The sequence below is a fragment of the Pelodiscus sinensis genome, chromosome 1 (assembly GCF_052426305.1).
Source record: "Pelodiscus sinensis isolate ZL-2025 chromosome 1, ASM5242630v1, whole genome shotgun sequence".
Classification (NCBI taxonomy): domain Eukaryota; kingdom Metazoa; phylum Chordata; order Testudines; family Trionychidae; genus Pelodiscus; species Pelodiscus sinensis.
The window spans coordinates 361,507,722-361,528,642 of record NC_143052.1 but is presented as its reverse complement, the minus strand read 5'-3'; the positions used below and the strand labels follow the sequence as shown (position 1 = coordinate 361,528,642).

The 20,921-nt window shown below is 63.1% G+C and overlaps 1 protein-coding gene across 3 annotated transcripts in view; it reads left to right on the top strand.

The window, feature by feature from the left end:
* DCHS1 (dachsous cadherin-related 1) overlaps positions 1-20,161 on the top strand; it is a 164,482-nt gene extending 144,321 nt beyond the window's left edge. For all 3 annotated transcript variants that reach the window (XM_075917306.2, XM_075917305.2, XM_075917308.2), the window contains 3 exons: positions 48-334; positions 8,795-8,933; positions 10,129-20,161. In XM_075917306.2, coding sequence (XP_075773421.2) covers positions 48-334; positions 8,795-8,933; positions 10,129-12,743 — 3,041 coding nt within the window. In that variant the 3' untranslated portion in view covers positions 12,744-20,161. The remainder of the gene's footprint in view (positions 1-47; positions 335-8,794; positions 8,934-10,128) is intronic.
* The last annotated feature ends 760 nt before the right edge of the window (positions 20,162-20,921 follow it).

The window sequence follows — 20,921 nt, the reverse complement described above, 5'->3', positions numbered from 1 at the left end:
CAGCCTTTGAGCCTCTGGGCTGCTGACAGCAACCCCCCCCCCCACAGACACCCTGCTGGGCACCGAGATCACCCAGGTGACAGGGAACGACGTGGACTCTGGCCCAGCTCTCTCCTACATGCTGGGGCCGGATGGGGCGGCAACAGGACCTTTCAGCATCCTGCGCTATGGGGGCCGCATCGCGCTGACGGAGCCCCTGGACCACGAGCAGCACGACCGCTACGTGCTCACCATCCGCTCCTCCGACTCCCGGCACGAGACCGAGGCCAACCTCACCGTCATCGTAGAGGACGTCAACGACAACGTACCCACCTTCAGCCAGGGGCTCTACCAGGTACTGTGTCGGGCACGGGGCCACTACGCCTGCCCCCGGGACACCCGCCCCACAGCCTGCCCCTGGGACACCCGCCCCACAGCCTGCCCCAGGGACACCCGCCCCACAGCCTGCCCCCGGGACACCCGCCCCACAGCCTGCCCCAGGGACACCCGCCCCACAGCCTGCCCCCGGGACACCTGCCCCACAGCCTGCCCCAGGGACACCCGCCCCACAGCCTGGCCCAGGGACACCCGCCCCACAGCCTGCCCCCGGGACACCCGCCCCACAGCCTGCCCCAGGGACACCCGCCCCACAGCCTGGCCCAGGGACACCCACCCCACAGCCTGCCCCAGGGACACCCGCCCCACAGCCTGCCCCAGGGACACCCGCCCCACAGCCTGCCCCAGGGACACCCACCCCACAGCCTGGCCCAGGGACACCCGCCCCACAGCCTGGCCCAGGGACACCCGCCCCACAGCCTGCCCCAGGGACACCCGCCCCACAGCCTGCCCCAGGGACATCCACCCCCACAGCCTGCCCCCGGGACACCCACCCCACAGCCTGGCCCCGGGACACCCGCCCCACAGCCTGGCCCCGGGACACCCGCCCCACAGCCTGCCCCAGGGACACCCACCCCACAGCCTGGCCCCGGGACACCCGCCCCACAGCCTGGCCCAGGGACACCCGCCCCACAGCCTGGCCCCGGGACACCCGCCCCACAGCCTGCCCCAGGGACACCCGCCCCACAGCCTGCCCCAGGGACATCCGCCCCACAGCCTGCCCCAGGGACACCTGCCCCACAGCCTGGCCCCAGGACACCCGCCCCACAGCCTGGCCCCGGGACACCCGCCCCCACAGCTTGGTCCGGGGACACCCACCCCACAGCCTGCCCCCGGGACACCCGCCCCACAGCCTGCCCAAGGGACACCCACCCCATAACCTGGCCCCGGGACACCCGCCCCACAGCCTGCCCCCGGGACACCTGCCCCACAGCCTGCCCCAGTGACACCTGCCCCCACAGCCTTCCCTTGGGACACCCGCCCCCACAGCCTGCCCCTGGGACACCCGCCCCCACAGCCTGCCCCCGGGACACCTGCCCCACAGCCTGCCCCAGTGACACCTGCCCCCACAGCCTGCCCTCGGGACACCTGCCCCTCAGCCTGGCCCCGGGACACCCGCCCCACAGCCTGCCCCCGGGACACCCACCCCCACAGCCTGCCCCAGGGACACCCACCCCACAGCCTGCCCCACACTGCCCAGAGACTTCCCCAGCGCCTTGTCTCCGGGACACCTGACCCAGAGCCTGTACCCGCACTGTCTAGAGACTGCTCCAGCGCCCTGTCCCAGGGACACCCGCCCCACAGCCTGCCCCAACACTGCCCCGACACTGCCCCAGCGCCCTGTCCCAGGGACTCCCGCCTCACAGCCTGCCCCAGCACTGCCCCGACACTGCCCCAGCGCCCTGTCCCAGGGACTCCCGCCCCACAGCCTGCCCCAGCACTGCCCCAGCGCCCTGTCCCAGGGACTCCCGCCCCACAGCCTGCCCCAGCACTGCCCCGACACTGCCCCAGCGCCCTGTCCCAGGGACTCCCGCCCCACAGCCTGCCCCAGCACTGCCCCGACACTGCCCCAGCTCCCTGTCCCAGGGACTCCCGCCCCACAGCCTGCCCCAGCACTGCCCCGACACTGCCCCAGCGCCCTGTCCCAGGGACTCCCGCCCCACAGCCTGCCTCAGCACTGCCCCAGCGCCCTGTCCCAGGGACTCCCGCCCCACAGCCTGCCCCAGCACTGCCCTGACACTGCCCCAGCGCCCTGTCCCAGGGACTCCCGCCCCACAGCCTGCCCCAGCACTGCCCAGTAATTCTCACCCCACAGCTATACTGACATTTGAGTGATGTGATACTGCAGTTGCACTGGGTCCCTGGAACATGGGGCCCTGGCTCCTCTATAGTGGCACCTAGGCCAGGGTAGAGAGATTCCCCTGCTCCATTGGCAGGAACTTCTTCTCTTCGGGGGGTTTCTGTCCTGCTGCAGCTACTGATGTTTCTCTGCTCCCCACATCTGCCCGGTCGGCCCATCTGTGACAGGGTGGTGCATTGCTCGTAGGGTCCAGGCCTGCAGGCACTATTGACCAGCGGGGGCATGTATCCTGGGGTCAAAGTGGAGGAGCAGGGTGCTGCTGGGGCATGAAGGGTTCATGTGTCCTTTGCTGCAAACACAGACGTCTCTGCCCCCGAGGTGCACTGGAACTCAGAGGCCCGTCCTGGTGCTTGTGAGGACGCTGAGCAATGGGGAGAGGGTTACAAAAGAGCCAGAAGACAAGTAAAGGCCTGCAGAACCGGAGAGGTACAGGCCCTCCTGGAGTGGACTGAGTTATTGACTCCAGTCCTTGGCTAGCCCAGGCCGACCTGTTCGGTAATCCTGCTCGCAAACTGACCCACAGCTGCTGCTGAGCTAATTGGGAGCTCTGGCTGCATTGCTTACGGGTCTCAGAGGGGCGGGCCTGGGAGTCTGCGTTAGCAAAACCAACACCTGAAAGACTAACAAACACCTAATGGGGAAGGCTCCCTGCAGGGGGTTCCAAAGAGGCTGGCGAGGGGCTGGTCTCAGTGGGGGCAGGTGGCAGAACGAGGGGCAATGGGCTCAAGTGGCAGTGGAGGGGTGGGGGTCTAGCTTGACTATTGGGACAACCTATTTCCCTAGGCGGGTGGGAAGCCCTGGGCTGGGTTCCCTGGGGCAGGGGTGGAATCTCCATCCCTAGAGGTGTTTAAGGGCTGGACAAGCCCTGGCTGGGATGATTGAGTTGGGCTGGTCCTGCCTTGGGCAGGGGGCTGAACTCGGTGACTCCTGACGTCCCTTCCAGCCCTGGGATTCTAGGATTTTTGTACCAGAGGGGTGGCCATGTTAGCCTGAATCTGCAGAACCAGCGAGAAGTCTGGTGCACCGTGCAGACTGAGGGTACGTCTACACGACAGCGCTAATTCGAACTAACTTAATTCGATTTAGTTAATTCGAACTAAGCTAATTCGAACTAGTGCATCTAGACCTAAAAACTAATTCGAATTAGCGCATCTAGACCTAAAAACTAATTCGAATTAGTGCATCTAGACCTAAAAACTAATTCGAACTAGCATTTTGCTAATTTGAACTAGCACGTCCACATTAAGTGGACCCTGAACCGGGGTTAAGGATGGCCGGAAGCAGTGCCGGCAGGGCATCAGATTAGGACTTAGAGCGTGGAGCTGCTGCCTCAGGCTAGCCGAGGGCTGTGCTTAAAGGGACCCGACCCCCACCCCGGACAGACAGTTCTCAGGGGTTCCCCGCTCGCTTGTCTACCTCGATGAGGGACAGCAAAGCAGTCCTGGCTTGGAGTGCCCTGAGTGCCCGCACTCGGCACATCACAGCACTCGGCCATCAGCCCGGCTGCACTTGCCGCAGGCTGCCATCTGGGGGGGTCAGTCGGGGGGCTGCAGGAGAGCTTCCACCCTGAGGAGCCCGCAGAGTCACCCCAGTCCTCCCCATCGGGGGCTCGTACGCCATTCTTCCCTCACTTCCTTCCACTTACCCCTCCCTGGCCCCGTTTCCTGATGTAAAAATAAAGGACACGTGTTCAAAAATAGAAACTCTCTTTATTTAACAAAACTTAGGGGGGGGGATTAACCTCTGGGGAGACTGGGAAAAAAAGGTGGAAGAAGGGAAGAGAGAGGGTTAGGGTGACACAAAGTTGGGAGCTATTGCCAATTCAGAAAAGGATCGGGATATCATACAGGAAGATCTGGATGATCTTGTAAATTGGAGTGATAGCAATAGGATGAAATTTAATACTGAGAAGTGTAAGGTTATGCATTTAGGGATTAATAACAAGAATTTTAGTTATAAGCTGGGGACACATCAGTTGGAAGTAACGGAGGAGGAGAAGGACCTCGGAGTCCTGGTTGATTATAAAATGACTATGAGCCGCCATTGTGACATGGCCGTGAAAAAGGCTAATACGGTCTTGGGATGTATTAGGCGAGGTATTTCCAGTAGGGATAAGGAGGTGTTAGTGCCATTATACAAGGCATTGGTGAGACCCCATTTGAAATACTGTGTCCAGTTCTGGTCTCCCATGTTTAAGAAGGATGAATTCAGACTGGAACAGGTACAAAGAAGGGCCACTAGGATGATCCGAGGAATGGAAAACCTGTCTTATGAAAGGAGACTCAAGGAGCTTGGCTTGTTTACTTTAACCAAAAGAAGGCTGAGGGGGGACATGATTGCACTTTTTAAATATATTAGAGGGATAAATACCAGGGAGGGAGAGGAATTATTTAAGCTTAGTACCAATGTGGACACAAGAACAAATGGATATAAGCTGGCTAGTAGGAAGTTTAGACTTGAGATTAGATGAAGGTTTCTAACCATTAGAGGAGTGAGGTTCTGGAACGGCCTTCCAAGGGAAGTAGTGGGGGGCAAAAGATCTATCTGGTTTCAAGATTAAACTAGATGGGTTTATGAAGGGGATGGTTTGATGAGATAACATGATCTTAGTAACTAATTGACCTTTCATTATCAGTGGGAAATAGGTCAATGGAGGGATGATAGGAGTTACTATAGAGAATTTCTGGGTGTCTGGCTGATGAGTCTTGCCCACATGCTCAGGGTTTAGCTGATCGCCATATTTGGGGTCGGGAAAGAATTTTCCTCCAGGGTAGATTGGCAGAGGCCCTGGAGGTTTTTCGCCTTCCTCTGTAGCATGGGGCACAGATCACAGCTGGAGGATTCTCTGCATCTTGGGGTCTTCAAAGTATTTGAAGGCTTCAATATCTGAGATATAGGTGAGAGGATTATTCTAGGAGGGGTGGGTGAGATTTTGTGGCCTGCGCTGTGCAGGGGGTCAGACTAGATGATCATAATGGTCCCTTCTGACCTTAAAGTCTATAGCTGTGTCTACATTGGCCCCTATTCCGTAATAGGGATGCAAATGTAGCACTTTGGAATAGGCAAATCCGCGGGGGATTTAAATATCCCCCGCGGCATTTGCATTAACATGGCTGCCGCTTTTTTCCAGCTTGTAGATAAGCCGGAGAAAAGCGCCAGTCTGGACGCGATCCTCCGGAAAATAAGCTCTTTTCCGGAGGATCTCTTATTCCTACTTTCAAGTTTAATACTTTCAAGTAGGAATAAGAGATCCTCCGGAAAAGAGCTTATTTTCCGGAGGATTGCGTCCAGACTGGCGCTTTTCTCCGGCTTATCTACAAGCTGGAAAAAAGCGGCAGCCATGTTAATGCAAATGCCGCGGGGGATATTTAAAACCCCGCGGATTTGCCTATTCCAAAGTGCTACATTTGCATCCCTATTACGGAATAGGGGCCAATGTAGACACAGCCCTCGAGTCTATGAGTCTATAAGGGTGGGAGAGGGGCGGTGGAAACCTGGGAGGAGGGAGCTGGAAGGGGGAAGCAAGGGGAAGAAGGAGGAGGGGAAGTATAAAACTATGGTATGCCATATCTTCAGTACAGTGTACAGATGTGGTCTCCTCACCTCAAAAAAGATATTTTGGCCTTGGAAAGGGTTCAGAAAAGGGCAACTACAATGATCAGGGGTTTGGAACAGGTCCCATATGAAGAGAGGCTAAAGAGACTGGGACTTTTCAGCTTAGAAAAGAGGAGACTGAGGGGGGATATGCTAGAGGTCTATAAAATCATGAGTGGTGTGGAGAGGGTGCATAAAGAAAAATTCTTCATTAGTTCCCATAATATAAGGACTAGAGCACACCAAATGAAATGAATGGGTAGCAGGCTTCAAACTAATAACAAAGTTCTTCTTCACAAAGCAAATAGTCAACCTGTGGAACTCCTTGCCACAGGAGGCTGTGAAGGTTAGAACTATAGCTTAGAACTATAAAGGTTAGAACTATAACAGAGTTTAAAGAGAAATTAGATAAAGTCATGGAGGTTGGGTCCATGGAGTGGTATTAGCCAGGGGGTAGGAACGGTGTCCCTGGCCTCTGTTTGTAGAAGGCTGGAGATGGATGGCACGAGACAAATGGCTTGGTCACTGTCTTTGGTCCATCCCCTCTGGGGTAGCTGGTGTTGGCCTCTGTCAGCAGACAGGCTACTGGGCTAGATAGACCTTTGGTCTGACCCAGTACGGCCGTTCTTATGTTCTTATGTTCTAAGCTCAGGGCTCAGGGTCGGGGATCTCAGTGGACCACCTTGATTTTCCCGCAAACCTGCTCCTGGGTTTGCATTGGCCTTTGGTGGCCAGGCTGGCAGCTATCCTGCCCTAGACGGCCACTTTCCTGTGCCTAGTGCAGAGGTCGTGGATGTTGGAGGCCTCCCCCCAAACCTGGATGAGGTCCACGATCTCCGCACTAGAACAGGTGGGCGCCCGCCTCTTGTGGACCTGGGCAGGCTCCCGGGAGCCGCCAGCCTGGTCCCGGGAAGAGGCGGAGGGCTGGGTGGCAGCGGGTGGCTGGCTCGTGCCGTGCCAGGTGCAGGGTCTGCTGGCTGGGCGCTGGCAGGCTTGCACCAGGCACAGGCACCGTAGCCAGACCGTGCCCCTTTAAGGGCTCCGGGGCCGGGAGGGGGCAGAAGAATTTCCTTGGTGGTGCCCAGAATGGCCACCAGGGGGAACCTGGGAAGGACTAGCCTCCCACTAGTTCGAATTAAGTGGCTACACAGCCCTTAATTCGAACTACTTAAATCGAACTAGGCGTTAGTCCTCACAGAAGGAGGTTTACCTAGTTCGAATTAAGCGCTCCGCTAGTTCGATTTAAATTTGAACTAGCGGTTTGCATGTATAGACGCTATTAAAGTTAAGTTGAACTAACGGCTGGTAGTTTGAATCAACTTTGTAGTGTAGACATACCCTAAGAGATTTATTGGAACATAGGCTTTCGTGGGCAAAGAGCCACTCTGTCAGATTTTTGTAACGAGCTAGCCATCGCCAGTCTCTGTTCACACTGTCTCTGTAAAAGAAAAGGTGGGCACAAATCAGCCAGCAAGCATGGGAACATGCAAAACCCAACAGGCGTGCACGTTAACCTCCCCGGGGGCACAGTAGCAGACTTGAAACGTGTCAGGCTTGAGCAAAACAACTTCAAAACCCGACTGCAGCATGAAACTGCGGCACTGGAATTCATAGTGTGATGTAGGGGGGTGTTGTTACATTCACTCTTTGCTGTATTGTGCTGTGTGTGCGTGTACCTCAGTTCCCCCCCCACACACACACACACACTGCAGCACTCTCTGCATGAGGGGGAGAGGCTGGGCATGACTCACTGCAGATGTGTGTTGGGCCCAGACCCCTGAGGGCCAGACACAGGAGATAACAACTGCCCTGGAAGGGGGACAAAGGACAGGTGGGGCTGACTCCAGGCTGGGGGGGAGGGCCTGAGAGAAGAGTCAGTCTGGGCTGGGCTAGGAGGCAAGGAAGAGCTTAGAGCAGGAAAAGGGGGGCAAAGGATCCAGGACCCCTTCTCCCCAAGAGGAATAAGGCTGCCTGCTCTGGGTCCCTGTGCTCACATCGCTCCTGTGCTACACTGTGTCCCTCTGAACCAATAAGCCTTCTGCTCTATCTGCTGCCTGAGAGTCCCGTCTGGCTGCGGATGGGGGTGCAGGGGCGGGGACCCCCCAACGCCAGGACACACATGCAAACATGAGATCATCAGAATGGGTCTGAACAGGGACTGAGAACGAGCAGCTTATCCCAGAGTCATTTCCTCCGTTCAGTATTCTGGCCTGTTAGCAGTGGGCCACGCTGGCCCTTTCACAATTAGCTCAGCAACACTGATGCAGCAGGCCTGGCGCTGCGCTCGCCCCTGCCAGCTGAAGCTTCCACTTCATGCATCTGACCAAGTGAGCTGCAGCCCACGAAAGCTTATGCCCTGATAAGCGGGTTAGTCTTTAAGGTGCCCCAGCCCTCTGGTTTTTACTCGGCTTGGGAGGCTTCTTGGGGTTAGAAACCTGCTGTTCCCTGCACTCCGGCCAGCTCATGCCCACGTGTTCCCAGGTAGCCTGCTCTTCCCTGCTGCTGCACCATACCAGAGGGGTTGCCCAGCCTGGAGTACCTGCCTTTGTCCAGAGCCTGATGCTTCCAGGGCAGATATGCCCTGCCTGCAAGGGTGTGTCTACTTGAAATAAGCGAAATAAGCAACGCAAATTGAGCTGCCTGCAAGGGTGTGTCTACTTGAAATAAGCAACGCAAATTGAGCTGCCTCCATTGCGCAGCTGATTTTGAAATAGGGAGCATCTGCACAGCGCTTATTTCAAGCTAGAGCGCTCTGCCTCGACTCCCCTTCCTCCTCGTACCACGAGGGCTACAGGAGTCGGAGCCAAGTCCTGGTAGCTGGGCAGGATTTCGACGCTGGTCTGAAATCACTGCCTGCTGTGTAGGCGTTCCTTAACACCCCTTCCCGAGAGGGAGCCTCTGCCAGAGCCAGAGCCAAGCCCCAGGGCTCCGGGTCTGATGGCTCTGGGCTTTGCTTTGCTTCAGGTGGCGCTGTTGGAGCACATGCCAGCAGGCAGCACCATCCTCACCGTCAGTGCCACAGACAGGGACTCCGGCAGCAACGGGGAGCTCACCTACCGCCTGGCTGAGCCCAGTTCCCACGTCTCCATCGACCCCAGCAATGGTAGGTGGGCAGGTGCTGCTGTGCCTTGGCCCTGGGGGAAGAGGCTCCACTTGCCAGTACAGTAATGGGGAGACGTTAACTGGCTTCCTAGAGCCAGAGACACCCCTTCAGCGTCCCACGGCCAGAAGCTGTGTGGCTTCCCCCCAGGGTTCCCTCTAGTCTTTCCCACCCATGTGCGAGGTGCGGGCATGTGCAGCAGCAGCAGAAACACAAATGGAGCTGTGGGTACCTGGCCAGCCAGTGGCCAGCGTGGGCATCTCTGCAGTGCCACACGCGCCCAGCTTGCAGGGGACACGGCGTTGTGGGCACCCGGCCAGCCAGTGGCCAGCATGGGCATCTCCACAGTGCCACACGTGCCCAGCTTGCAGGGGACACGGCGTTGTGGGCACCCGGCCAGCCAGTGGCCAGCGTGGGCATCTCCACAGTGCCACACGCGCCCAGCTTGCAGGGGACACGGCGTTGTGGGCACCCGGCCAGCCAGTGGCCAGCGTGGGCATCTCCACAGTGCCACATGCGCCCAGCTTGCAGGGGACACGGCGTTGTGGGCACCCGGCCAGCCAGTGGCCAGCGTGGGCATCTCCACAGTGCCACACGCGCCCAGCTTGCAGGGGACACGGCGTTGTGGGCACCCGGCCAGCCAGTGGCCAGCGTGGGCATCTCCACAGTGCCACATGCGCCCAGCTTGCAGGGGACACGGCGTTGTGGGCACCCGGCCAGCCAGTGGCCAGCGTGGGCATCTCCACAGTGCCACATGCGCCCAGCTTGCAGGGGACAGTGGCTGTGACCCCCATCCCCAATGGGAGTGGGTGGGTCTGGCTCTTTTTTGCATTGGGTTAATAAGTCCTCATTCCACGAGGCGTACAGCTAGTTTGGATAGGAAGCCTAATCCGAACTAGCTAGTCCATGCTGCGTGTAGCCGCGCGGCACGGGGTCCGACCTAGCTGGCATTTAAAAATGGCGCCGACCAGCTTTATGCAAATGAAGCCCGGGAAATTCAAATCCCGGGCTTCATTTGCAACTCCGTATGACTACATTACCCCCCCTAGTTCGAACTAGGGGGGTAGCGTAGACATACCCTCCCAGTGGGTGGAGGCGGCTTCCAGCCCATCTTTCCCCTCTCCCAACCCTGCTACCCAGCCACTGGAGCATGGCAGACTCCGTGCTCCAGCCCCTGACTGACTCTGTGCCCACACAGGAACACTGTTCACCTCCCGCCAGCTGGAGCTGAATGCAGACCAGCCCACGCTGGACCTGGTGGTGGAGGTGCGTGACCACGGTTCTCCCAGCCTCTCGGCCTGGGCCACGGTGCAAATCCAGGTGCTGGACATGAATGACCACAGCCCTGCCTTCCAGCAGGCACACTACAATGCCTGTGTACCCGAGGACCTGCGCCCAGGCACCACTGTGCTGACTCTAGAGGCAGGTGATGCTGACCTGTCCCGGGAGAACGCCGGCTTTGACTACACCATCGTCAGTGGCAACAGTGGCAACGCCTTCCAGTTGGAGAGCCACGTGGGCTGGTCTCGGGGGCACTTGCACACACAGGGAGCCCTGGTGCTGGTGGAGGCCCTGGACTTTGAATCCATCTCAAACTACAACTTGACAGTCGCAGCCTCAGACCGGGGGGTGCCGCAGCGCAGTGCCACCGTGCCCGTGCTTGTCACCGTGCTGGATGTCAATGACAACCCACCGGTCTTCGCCCGGGCTGAGTACCACACGGCTGTGAGCGAAAGCACCCTCCCCGGCACCGAGCTGCTGCGGGTAGTGGCCCACGACGCCGATTCGGGCCCCTATGGCCAAGTGCACTACAGCATCAGTTCCGGCGACCCCCGCCAGCTCTTCCAGTTGCACGAGGCCACAGGCGCTTTGCGCCTGGCACAGCCCCTGGACCGAGAGGTCCAGGCCCTCCACAGCCTGGTGGTACAGGCATCCGATGGCCCCGGCGGGCACTTTGCCCTGGTGCCCATCGCCATTGAAGTGAAGGACATCAACGACAACATGCCCTACTTCCCGGTCAAGACGCTGAGTGCCAGCGTGCGAGAGAACCTGCCCCCGGGCACCCTGATCACCACCCTGCGCGCCATCGACGCCGACACCGGGGCCTTTGGAGAGCTACATTACACCATGCTGGAGCAGGCAGCGGGGGAGCTGGGAGCCCCCGAGGGCAGGGATGTCTTCTTCATCAACCGCACCTCCGGGGAGCTGCGTGCCCGCCTCGCCTTTGACTACGAGCGCACCAAGGCCTTCCGGCTGCTGGTGCAGGCCACAGATGCTGGCAACGCCTCGGCCACGGTCACAGCGCAGGTGCTGGTCACCGGTGAGGATGAGTACAGTCCGGTCTTCCTGAGCCCAGACTTCAGCTTTGAGGTGCCTGAGGGTGCCCACAAGGGCCAGAGCATTGGCCGGGTGCTGGCCACTGATGAGGACGAGGGCGTGGACGGCGTGGTGCTCTACTCCTTGGCTAAGCCCTCACCGTACTTCGGGGTCAACCAGACCACGGGCATCATCTACCTGCGCATGGACAGCCAGCTGCAGCCTGCAGGGCGGGCCAAGCGGGAGCCGCGCGAGATGAGTCTGGAGGTGCAGGCCCGCAGCCCCCTGCCTTCCTCCCGCTCGGCCTCTGCTCAGGTCGCCATAGACGTCACCCACACCTCCTTCGGCCTGGCGCCAGACCTCAACCTGCTGCTGGTGGTAGCCGTGGCGGCCTCCCTGGGGGTGGTGGTGGTGCTGGCGGCTGTGGCCATCGTCCTGGTGCTCATCCGCTCCCGGCACCAGCAGGGACCCAAGAAGCCAGAGCAGGATGCACAGCTCAGCCACGTCCAGAGCGGCTCCTTGCAGAAGCTAGGCCACGAGGAGCCGGTGCTGCCCGGCAGTGACCACATCTACCACCAGGCCCTGCCCGGCTATGGCAGAGAGTCGGCCGGGCCCTACCCGCGGGGTGGCTCCCTGGACCCCTCCCACTCCAGCGGGCGCGGCTCAGCCGAGGCGGCCGAGGATGATGAGATCCGGATGATTAACGAATACCCACGTGTGGCCAGCATCACCTCCTCCATGCAGGAGCACATCTCAGCCCGTGGCCCCGACTCGGGGATCCAGCAGGACGCCGACCAGCTCTCTGACGTGTCCTGTGAGCCCAGCGCCTTGGAGAGCGCCCAGTGGTTCAAGAGCAAGAAGGGCTCCGGCCTGCTGCTGCCTGGCCAGCCGCCCCAGCTGTACCGCCAGGATGGGGGCGGCAGCACCTTCCTGGGCGTGGGCTGTGGCCTGAGCGTTTCCTCCCGCCCCACGGACTACGCCTTCCCCGAGGACGGCAAGCCCTCTGTGGAGGGCTCCCTCACGGCCGTGGTGGCCAGCGAGGAAGAGCTCCGCGGCAGCTACAACTGGGATTACCTGCTGAACTGGTGCCCCCAGTTCCAGCCCCTGGCCAGCGTGTTCACCGAGATCGCCCGGCTCAAGGACGAGAGCTCCCTGCGCAAGCCCTTCCAAGCCAAGAGCAAGGCGGAGCCCAAGCCCCGCATTGACCCTCCGCCCCTCATCACCTCGGTGGCCCATCCCGGGGCCAAGTCGGTGCCCCCCAAGCCAGCAGTGGGCAGGACCTTCCCACCACTGTCCTCCCTGCGCCGCTCCCCCATCAGCCACGAGGGGTCCATCTCCTCCTCGGCCATGTCGCCCAGCTTCTCGCCCTCCCTGTCCCCGCTGGCTGCCCGCTCCCCTGTGGTGTCGCCCTTTGGCGTCTCCCAGGGGCCCTCGGCCTCCGTCATCAGCGCTGAGCACTCGCTGGAGCTCCCTGAGGAAGCCGAGCTGAGGATTTAGCCCCAGGTGCCCGTGGACTCGCTGCCTCTCCTGCCTGTCTCTGCAGAGTGGGCTGGAAGGGCGGGACTGGCCCCCCCAGGCTGCTTGGTCCTCAAATCCCAGCAGGTTGCTGGTTCTGGTCCCTCCATGTGGGCCGCCGGATGCACTGCTCATTTCAGCGCCCCACGGGCTGGGCTGCTTGTGGTGGCAGGGCCCCATGACCCCCCCGGGCTGGTGTTCTGGGACACACGCCGGCCCCTCCGCTGGGTCGGCCTGTATGCTCATGGGTGTTTGCTGCATGGAGGGTGGCGGAGTGGAGCCTTGTCACCCCGGTGCTGGAGGGAGCCTGGCCCAGCACCCCAGACGTGCCCAGGGACAGAGCTTGCTCCCTCTGCTCATCAGCTCTACCTTGTAGGCTCATCTATAGAGTAGATCCTGTTCCCTGCCCAGGTCTAGAATTCCCACTGGCTGACTGGCCCAGAATAGGGGCAGGACTAGTTCCCCGCAGGCCTGTCATGACACGGGGGGACCTGCTCCCCGCAGGCCTGTCAGCCCCGGGACACGGGGGGACCTGCTTCCCGCAGGCCTGTCATGACACGGGGGGACCTGCTCCCCGCAGGCCTGTCAGCCCCGGGACACGGGGGGACCTGCTCCCCGCAGGCCCGTCAGCCCCGGGACACGGGGGGACCTGCTCCCCTCAGGCCCGTCAGCCCCGGGACACGGGGGGACCTGCTCCCCGCAGGCCTGTCATGACACGGGGGGACCTGCTCCCCGCAGGCCTGTCAGCCCCGGCACACGGGGGGACCTGCTCCCCTCAGGCCCGTCAGCCCCGGGACACGGGGGGACCTGCTCCCCGCAGGCCTGTCATGACACGGGGGGACCTGCTCCCCGCAGGCCTGTCAGCCCCGGCACATGGGGGGACCTGCTCCCCTCAGGCCCGTCAGCCCCGGGACACGGCCCCAGCTGTAGAGGGGTGGGGGATGGGATATGTACCCACAGGCCTGGCCAAGGCAGGATGCAGTGTCCTGTCCCACAAGCCTCTCCGGCCCCAGTGGGCAGCAGGCCCTGTTCCCACCAGGCTGGCCGGGGGGAAGGAGGGAGGGACCCTGTTCCCTGCAGCCCCGTCCAGACCAGGGAGGAGCCACGTTCCCTGCAGGCCCGTCTGGCACCAGGGCAGAGCCAGCCCCCATGTTCCACAGGCCAGGAACTGCCCAGTTCGTTGATGCCGTTTTGTGCTGCTGACGGGGCATGTACACGCCTCAGCCCCGCCCATGACTGAGCAGGCACAGGGCAGATGGAGAACGCCCCCACTGCACTTTCTCTGGCTGTAGCCAGATAGCTTGAAAAAGCACATACCTCCCCGGCCTGCCGCCACACGCCTGTGTCACCATTCTCCCCCCCCCCCCCCGGAGCCACAGCGCCTGTGTCACCATTCTCCCCCCCCCCCCCGCAGCCACAGCGCCTGTGTCACCATGATCCCCCCCGCAGCCACAGCACCTGTGTCACCATGATCCCCCCCGCAGCCACAGCGCCTGTGTCACCATTCTCCCCACCCCCGCAGCCACAGCGCCTGTGTCACCATTCTCCCCCCCGCAGCCACAGCGCCTGTGTCACCATTCTCCCCCACGCAGCCACAGCGCCTGTGTCACCATGACCCCCCCGCAGCCACAGCGCCTGTGTCACCATTCTCTCCCCCCCGCAGCCACAGCACCTGTGTCACCATGATCCCCCCCGCAGCCACAGCGCATGTGTGTCACCATGATCCCCCCCCCCCGCAGCCACAGCACCTGTGTCACCATGATTCCCGCCCCCCCACGGCCACAGCGCCTGTGTCACTAGGATCCCCCCCGCAGCCACAGCGCCTGTCACCATGATCCCCCCCGCGCAGCCACAGCGCCTGTGTCACCATGATCCCAAAGCCACAGCACCTGTGTCACCAGGTCCCCCCCCCGCTGCCACAGCGCCTGTGTCACCATGATTCCCCCCGCCAGCAGCCACAGCGCCTGTGTCACCATGATTCCCCCCCCAGCAGCCACAGCGCCTGTGTCACCAGGATCCCCCCTCCCCCCCCGCAGCCCGGACGGAGACATGTAGTCTAGACACTCTGCCACTGGCTGGAGTCCCTGGGCCCAGCCCTTCTCTGGGGGGGGGGCCATGCCCCCTGTGAAGAGTTGGACACCTGGGCCCTGCCCCAGCCTACAGTAGCTGCTGCTCCCCTGCCCTCAGTGCGGTGCTGTGAACATGGCACAGTCAGATGCTCGCACGAGGGCTGGTCCCCATCTTGGTGCCCCATGTCACACTGTCACGCTCAGCCCTGGCACCAGCACCGGGCCACACTTGTGCGTACATGGACCATGGTGCTGCACAGACTGGACCAGGACAACGGCTGCCTGCCCCCAGCGGCATGCATGGCTAGAGTGCCCCTTCCCCAGGCTGTGTGGAAAGAACTTTGTGCTTTGTGAAAGTTTCATGCTGGAATGTTGTGCACCCTATGCCCTGAGCCGCCATCACCTTGGCCCGGCCCCTGCCCCTCCATCAGCCCTGACACCCTCCCCTCGGCACCTTGGCCCGGCCCCTGCCCCTCCATCAGCCCTGACACCCTCCCCTCGGCACCTTGGCCCGGCCCCTGCCCCTCCATCAGCCCTGACACCCTCCCCTCCGGCACCTTAGTCCTGTCCCTGCCCCTCCATCAGCCCTGACACCCTCCCCTCAGCACCTTGGCCCGGCCCCTGCCCCTCCATCAGCCCTGACACCCTCCCCTCCAGCACCTTGGCCCGGCCCCTGCCCCTCCATCAGCCCTGACACCCTCCCCTCCGGCACCTTGGCCCGGCCCCTGCCCCTCCATCAGCCCTGACACCTTCCCCTCCGGCACCTTGGCCCGGCCCCTGCCCCTCCATCAGCCCTGACACCCACCCCTCGGCACCTTGGCCCGGCCCCTGCCCCTCCATCAGCCCAGACACCCTCCCCTCCAGCACCTTGGCCCGGCCCCTGCCCCTCCATCAGCCCTGACACCCTCCCCTCCAGCACCTTGGCCCGGCCCCTGCCCCTCCATCAGCCCTGACACCCTCCCCTCGGCACCTTGGCCCGGCCCCTGCCCCTCCATCAGCCCTGACACCCTCCCCTCGGCACCTTGGCCCGGCCCCTGCCCCTCCATCAGCCCTGACACCCTCCCCTCCGGCACCTTGGCCCGGCCCCTGCCCCTCCATCAGCCCTGACACCCTCCCCTCCGGCCTCTTAGTCCTGTTCCAGCCCCTCCATCAGCCCTGACACCCACCCCTCGGCACCTTGGCCCGGCCCCTGCCCCTCCATCAGCCCTGACACCCTCCCCTCGGCACCTTGGCCCGGCCCCTGCCCCTCCATCAGCCCTGACACCCTCCCCTCGGCACCTTGGCCCGGCCCCTGCCCCTCCATCAGCCCTGACACCCTCCCCTCCGGCACCTTGGCCCGGCCCCTGCCCCTCCATCAGCCCTGACACCCTCCCCTCCAGCACCTTGGCCCGGCCCCTGCCCCTCCATCAGCCCTGACACCCTCCCCTCCAGCACCTTGGCCCGGCCCCTGCCCCTCCATCAGCCCTGACACCCTCCCCTCGGCACCTTGGCCCGGCCCCTGCCCCTCCATCAGCCCTGACACCCTCCCCTCGGCACCTTGGCCCGGCCCCTGCCCCTCCATCAGCCCTGACACCCTCCCCTCCGGCACCTTAGTCCTGTTCCAGCCCCTCCATCAGCCCTGACACCCTCCCCTCCGGCCTCTTAGTCCTGTTCCAGCCCCTCCATCAGCCCTGACACCCACCCCTCCGGCACCTTGGCCCGGCCCCTGCCCCTCCATCAGCCCTGACACCCTCCCCTCGGCACCTTGGCCCGGCCCCTGCCCCTCCATCAGCCCTGACACCCTCCCCTCCGGCACCTTGGCCCGGCCCCTGCCCCTCCATCAGCCCTGACACCCTCCCCTCCAGCACCTTGGCCCGGCCCCTGCCCCTCCATCAGCCCTGACACCCTCCCCTCCGGCACCTTGGCCCGGCCCCTGCCCCTCCATCAGCCCTGACACCCTCCCCTCCAGCACCTTGGCCCGGCCCCTGCCCCTCCATCAGCCCTGACACCCTCCCCTCGGCACCTTGGCCCGGCCCCTGCCCCTCCATCAGCCCTGACACCCTCCCCTCGGCACCTTGGCCCGGCCCCTGCCCCTCCATCAGCCCTGACACCCTCCCCTCCGGCACCTTAGTCCTGTTCCAGCCCCTCCATCAGCCCTGACACCCTCCCCTCCGGCCTCTTAGTCCTGTCCCTGCCCCTCCATCAGCCCTGACACCCTCCCCTCGGCACCTTGGCCCGGCCCCTGCCCCTCCATCAGCCCTGACACCCTCCCCTCCGGCACCTTGGCCCGGCCCCTGCCCCTCCATCAGCCCTGACACCCTCCCCTCCAGCACCTTGGCCCGGCCCCTGCCCCTCCATCAGCCCTGACACCCTCCCCTCCGGCACCTTGGCCCGGCCCCTGCCCCTCCATCAGCCCTGACACCCTCCCCTCCAGCACCTTGGCCCGGCCCCTGCCCCTCCATCAGCCCTGACACCCTCCCCTCGGCACCTTGGCCCGGCCCCTGCCCCTCCATCAGCCCTGACACCCTCCCCTCGGCACCTTGGCCCGGCCCCTGCCCCTCCATCAGCCCTGACACCCTCCCCTCCGGCACCTTAGTCCTGTTCCAGCCCCTCCATCAGCCCTGACACCCTCCCCTCCGGCCTCTTAGTCCTGTTCCAGCCCCTCCATCAGCCCTGACACCCACCCCTCGGCACCTTGGCCCGGCCCCTGCCCCTCCATCAGCCCTGACACCCTCCCCTCCGGCACCTTGGCCCGGCCCCTGCCCCTCCATCAGCCCTGACACCCTCCCCTCGGCACCTTGGCCCGGCCCCTGCCCCTCCATCAGCCCTGACACCCTCCCCTCCAGCACCTTGGCCCGGCCCCTGCCCCTCCATCAGCCCTGACACCCTCCCCTCCGGCACCTTGGCCCGGCCCCTGCCCCTCCATCAGTCCTGACACCCTCCCCTCCGGCACCTTGGCCCGGCCCCTGCCCCTCCATCAGCCCAGACACCCTCCCCTCCAGCACCTTGGCCCGGCCCCTGCCCCTCCATCAGCCCTGACACCCTCCCCTCCGGCCTCTTAGTCCTGTCCCTGCCCCTCCATCAGCCCTGACACCCTCCCCTCCGGCACCTTGGCCCGGCCCCTGCCCCTCCATCAGCCCTGACACCCTCCCCTCGGCACCTTGGCCCGGCCCCTGCCCCTCCATCAGCCCTGACACCCTCCCCTCCGGCACCTTGGCCCGGCCCCTGCCCCTCCATCAGCCCTGACACCCTCCCCTCGGCACCTTGGCCCGGCCCCTGCCCCTCCATCAGCCCTGACACCCTCCCCTCCAGCACCTTGGCCCGGCCCCTGCCCCTCCATCAGCCCTGACACCCTCCCCTCCGGCACCTTGGCCCGGCCCCTGCCCCTCCATCAGTCCTGACACCCTCCCCTCCGGCCTCTTAGTCCTGTTCCAGCCCCTCCATCAGCCCTGACACCCTCCCCTCCGGCCTCTTAGTCCTGTCCCTGCCCCTCCATCAGCCCTGACACCCTCCCCTCCGGCACCTTGGCCCGGCCCCTGCCCCTCCATCAGCCCTGACACCCTCCCCTCCGGCACCTTAGTCCTGTCCCTGCCCCTCCATCAGTCCTGACACCCACCCCTCCGGCACCTTAGTCCTGTCCCAGCCCCTCCATCAGCCCTGACACCCACCCCTCCGGCACCTTAGTCCTGTCCCTGCCCCTCCATCAGTCCTGACACCCACCCCTCTGGCACCTTAGTCCTGTCCCTGCCCCTCCATCAGTCCTGACACCCACCCCTCTGGCACCTTAGTCCTGTCCCTGCCCCTCCATCAGCCCTGACACCCTCCCCTCTGGCACCTTAGTCCTGTCCCTGCCCCTCCATCAGCCCTGACACCCTCCCCTCTGGCACCTTAGTCCTGTCCCTGCCCCTCCATCAGCCCTGACACCCTCCCCTCCGGCACCTTAGTCCTGTCCCAGCCCCTCCATCAGCCCTGACACCCACCCCTCCGGCAGCTTAGTCCTGTCCCTGCCCCTCCATCAGTCCTGACACCCACCCCTCCGGCAGCTTAGTCCTGTCCCTGCCCCTCCATCAGTCCTGACACCCACCCCTCCGGCACCTTAGTCCTGACCCCTGCCCCTCCATCAGCCCTGACACCCTCCCCTCCGGCACCTTAGTCCTGACCCCTGCCCCTCCATCAGCCCTGACACCCTCCCCTCCGGCACCTTAGTCCTGACCCCTGCCCCTCCATCAGCCCTGACACCCACCCCTCCGGCACCTTGGCTCTGTCCGCCCACTCCTGCCCCTCCATCAGCTCAGGCCAGTCCCCTTCAGCCTGAGCCGTTGGTGGCGCTGCCCCCATCTCAGCCTGCCCCCCTGTTCTGCTAACCCAGTGCTGGTTGATGCAGATGGGACATTCCTGCTCAAGGTTGGTGAGGGATGGTGGTGGTGGTGAGGCGGGAGCTTGGAGTGGGAACCACGGAGGGGTGTGAGCTGGGGGAAGGGGTGTGGTGACATGGGAGGAAAAAGTGGCAGTGCCCTAGGGGTGGGAACCGTGGGGATGGTAGAAAGGGGGCGCGGCGACTTGGGGGGGTGCAGTGACATGAGAGAGGGGCTGAGGTCCTGGGGAAGATGGAGCAGAAGGTGCAGTAGAGGGTGTTTGCTAAGGTGCTGTGCTCCACAGCCCCTGCCAAGCAACCCCCCTGGCCCTGGTAGGGCAGGGCTGTAGCCCCCCTCGCCCTGAATTCTCAACCTAGGCCAGAACTAGCAGGCCCTTGCCCCCAGGGTCTGACCCTAACGCAGGTGACAGAAAGGGGGCTCCTGCCCAAGGGATCCAGCTCAGCACTGATCACTGGGGTCCCTCCTGCTAGCCCCAATACGTGTGAGAGGGACGGATAGGTGCAGCATTGAACCAGTACGAGGGGGACCCACATGCAGCGCTGATGGGGGGATGGGTACGTACATGCAGCGCTGATGGGGGGAGGGGTACACGTACATGCAGCGCTGATGGGGGGATGGGTACGTACATGCAGCGCTGATGGGGGAGGGGTACGTACATGCAGCGCTGATGGGGGGATGGGTACGTACATGCAGCGCTGATGGGGGGAGGGGCACACGTACATGCAGCGCTGATGGGGGAGGGGCACACGTACATGCAGGGGGGATGGGTACGTACATGCAGCGCTGATGGGGGAGGGGCACACGTACATGCAGCGCTGATGGGGGAGGGGCACACGTACATGCAGCGCTGATGGGGGGAGGGGTACGTACATGCAGCGCTGATGGGGGGAGGGGCACACGTACATGCAGCGCTGATGGGGGAGGGGCACACGTACATGCAACGCTGATGGGGGGATGGGTACGTACATGCAGCGCTGATGGGTACGTACATGCAGCGCTGATGGGGGAGGGGCACATGTACATGCAGCGCTGATGGGGGAGGGGCACACGTACATGCAGCGCTGATGGGGGAGGGGCACATGTACATGCAGCGCTGATGGGGGGATGGGTACGTACATGCAGCGCTGATGGGGGAGGGGCACATGTACATGCAGCGCTGATGGGGGAGGGGCACATGTACATGCAGCGCTGATGGGGGGATGGGTACGTACATGCAGCGCTGATGGGGGAGGGGCACATGTACATGCAGCGCTGATGGGGGGAGGGGCACACGTACATGCAGCGCTGATGGGGGAGGGGCACATGTACATGCAGCGCTGATGGGGGGATGGGTACGTACATGCAGCGCTGATGGGGGAGGGGCACATGTACATGCAGCGCTGATGGGGGAGGGGTACGTACATGCAGCGCTGATGGGGGGATGGCTACGTACATGCAACGTGGCTCCCAGGCTGCAAGTGACAAGCCAGGTGCATTTCTGATTGCAGAATGTGGGTGAGGAACAGTCACACACGTATCGCTGAGTGCAGCATGGGGGGGTAGTCACGCAGGTGCACTGCATAGTGGGGGGGGCGACTGGACACGTGCGCCACTGAGCACAGTAGCGGGCTGCGCTTGTGTCCGCACAGGAGCTGCGTCTCCAATTATTTATTTTTACACTTTGTACTGGGGGGTCTGTTTTCTACTTTGTATCTTTTGTATCATGTCCGTGCTGAACTGCATGTATTGGGCTCGCT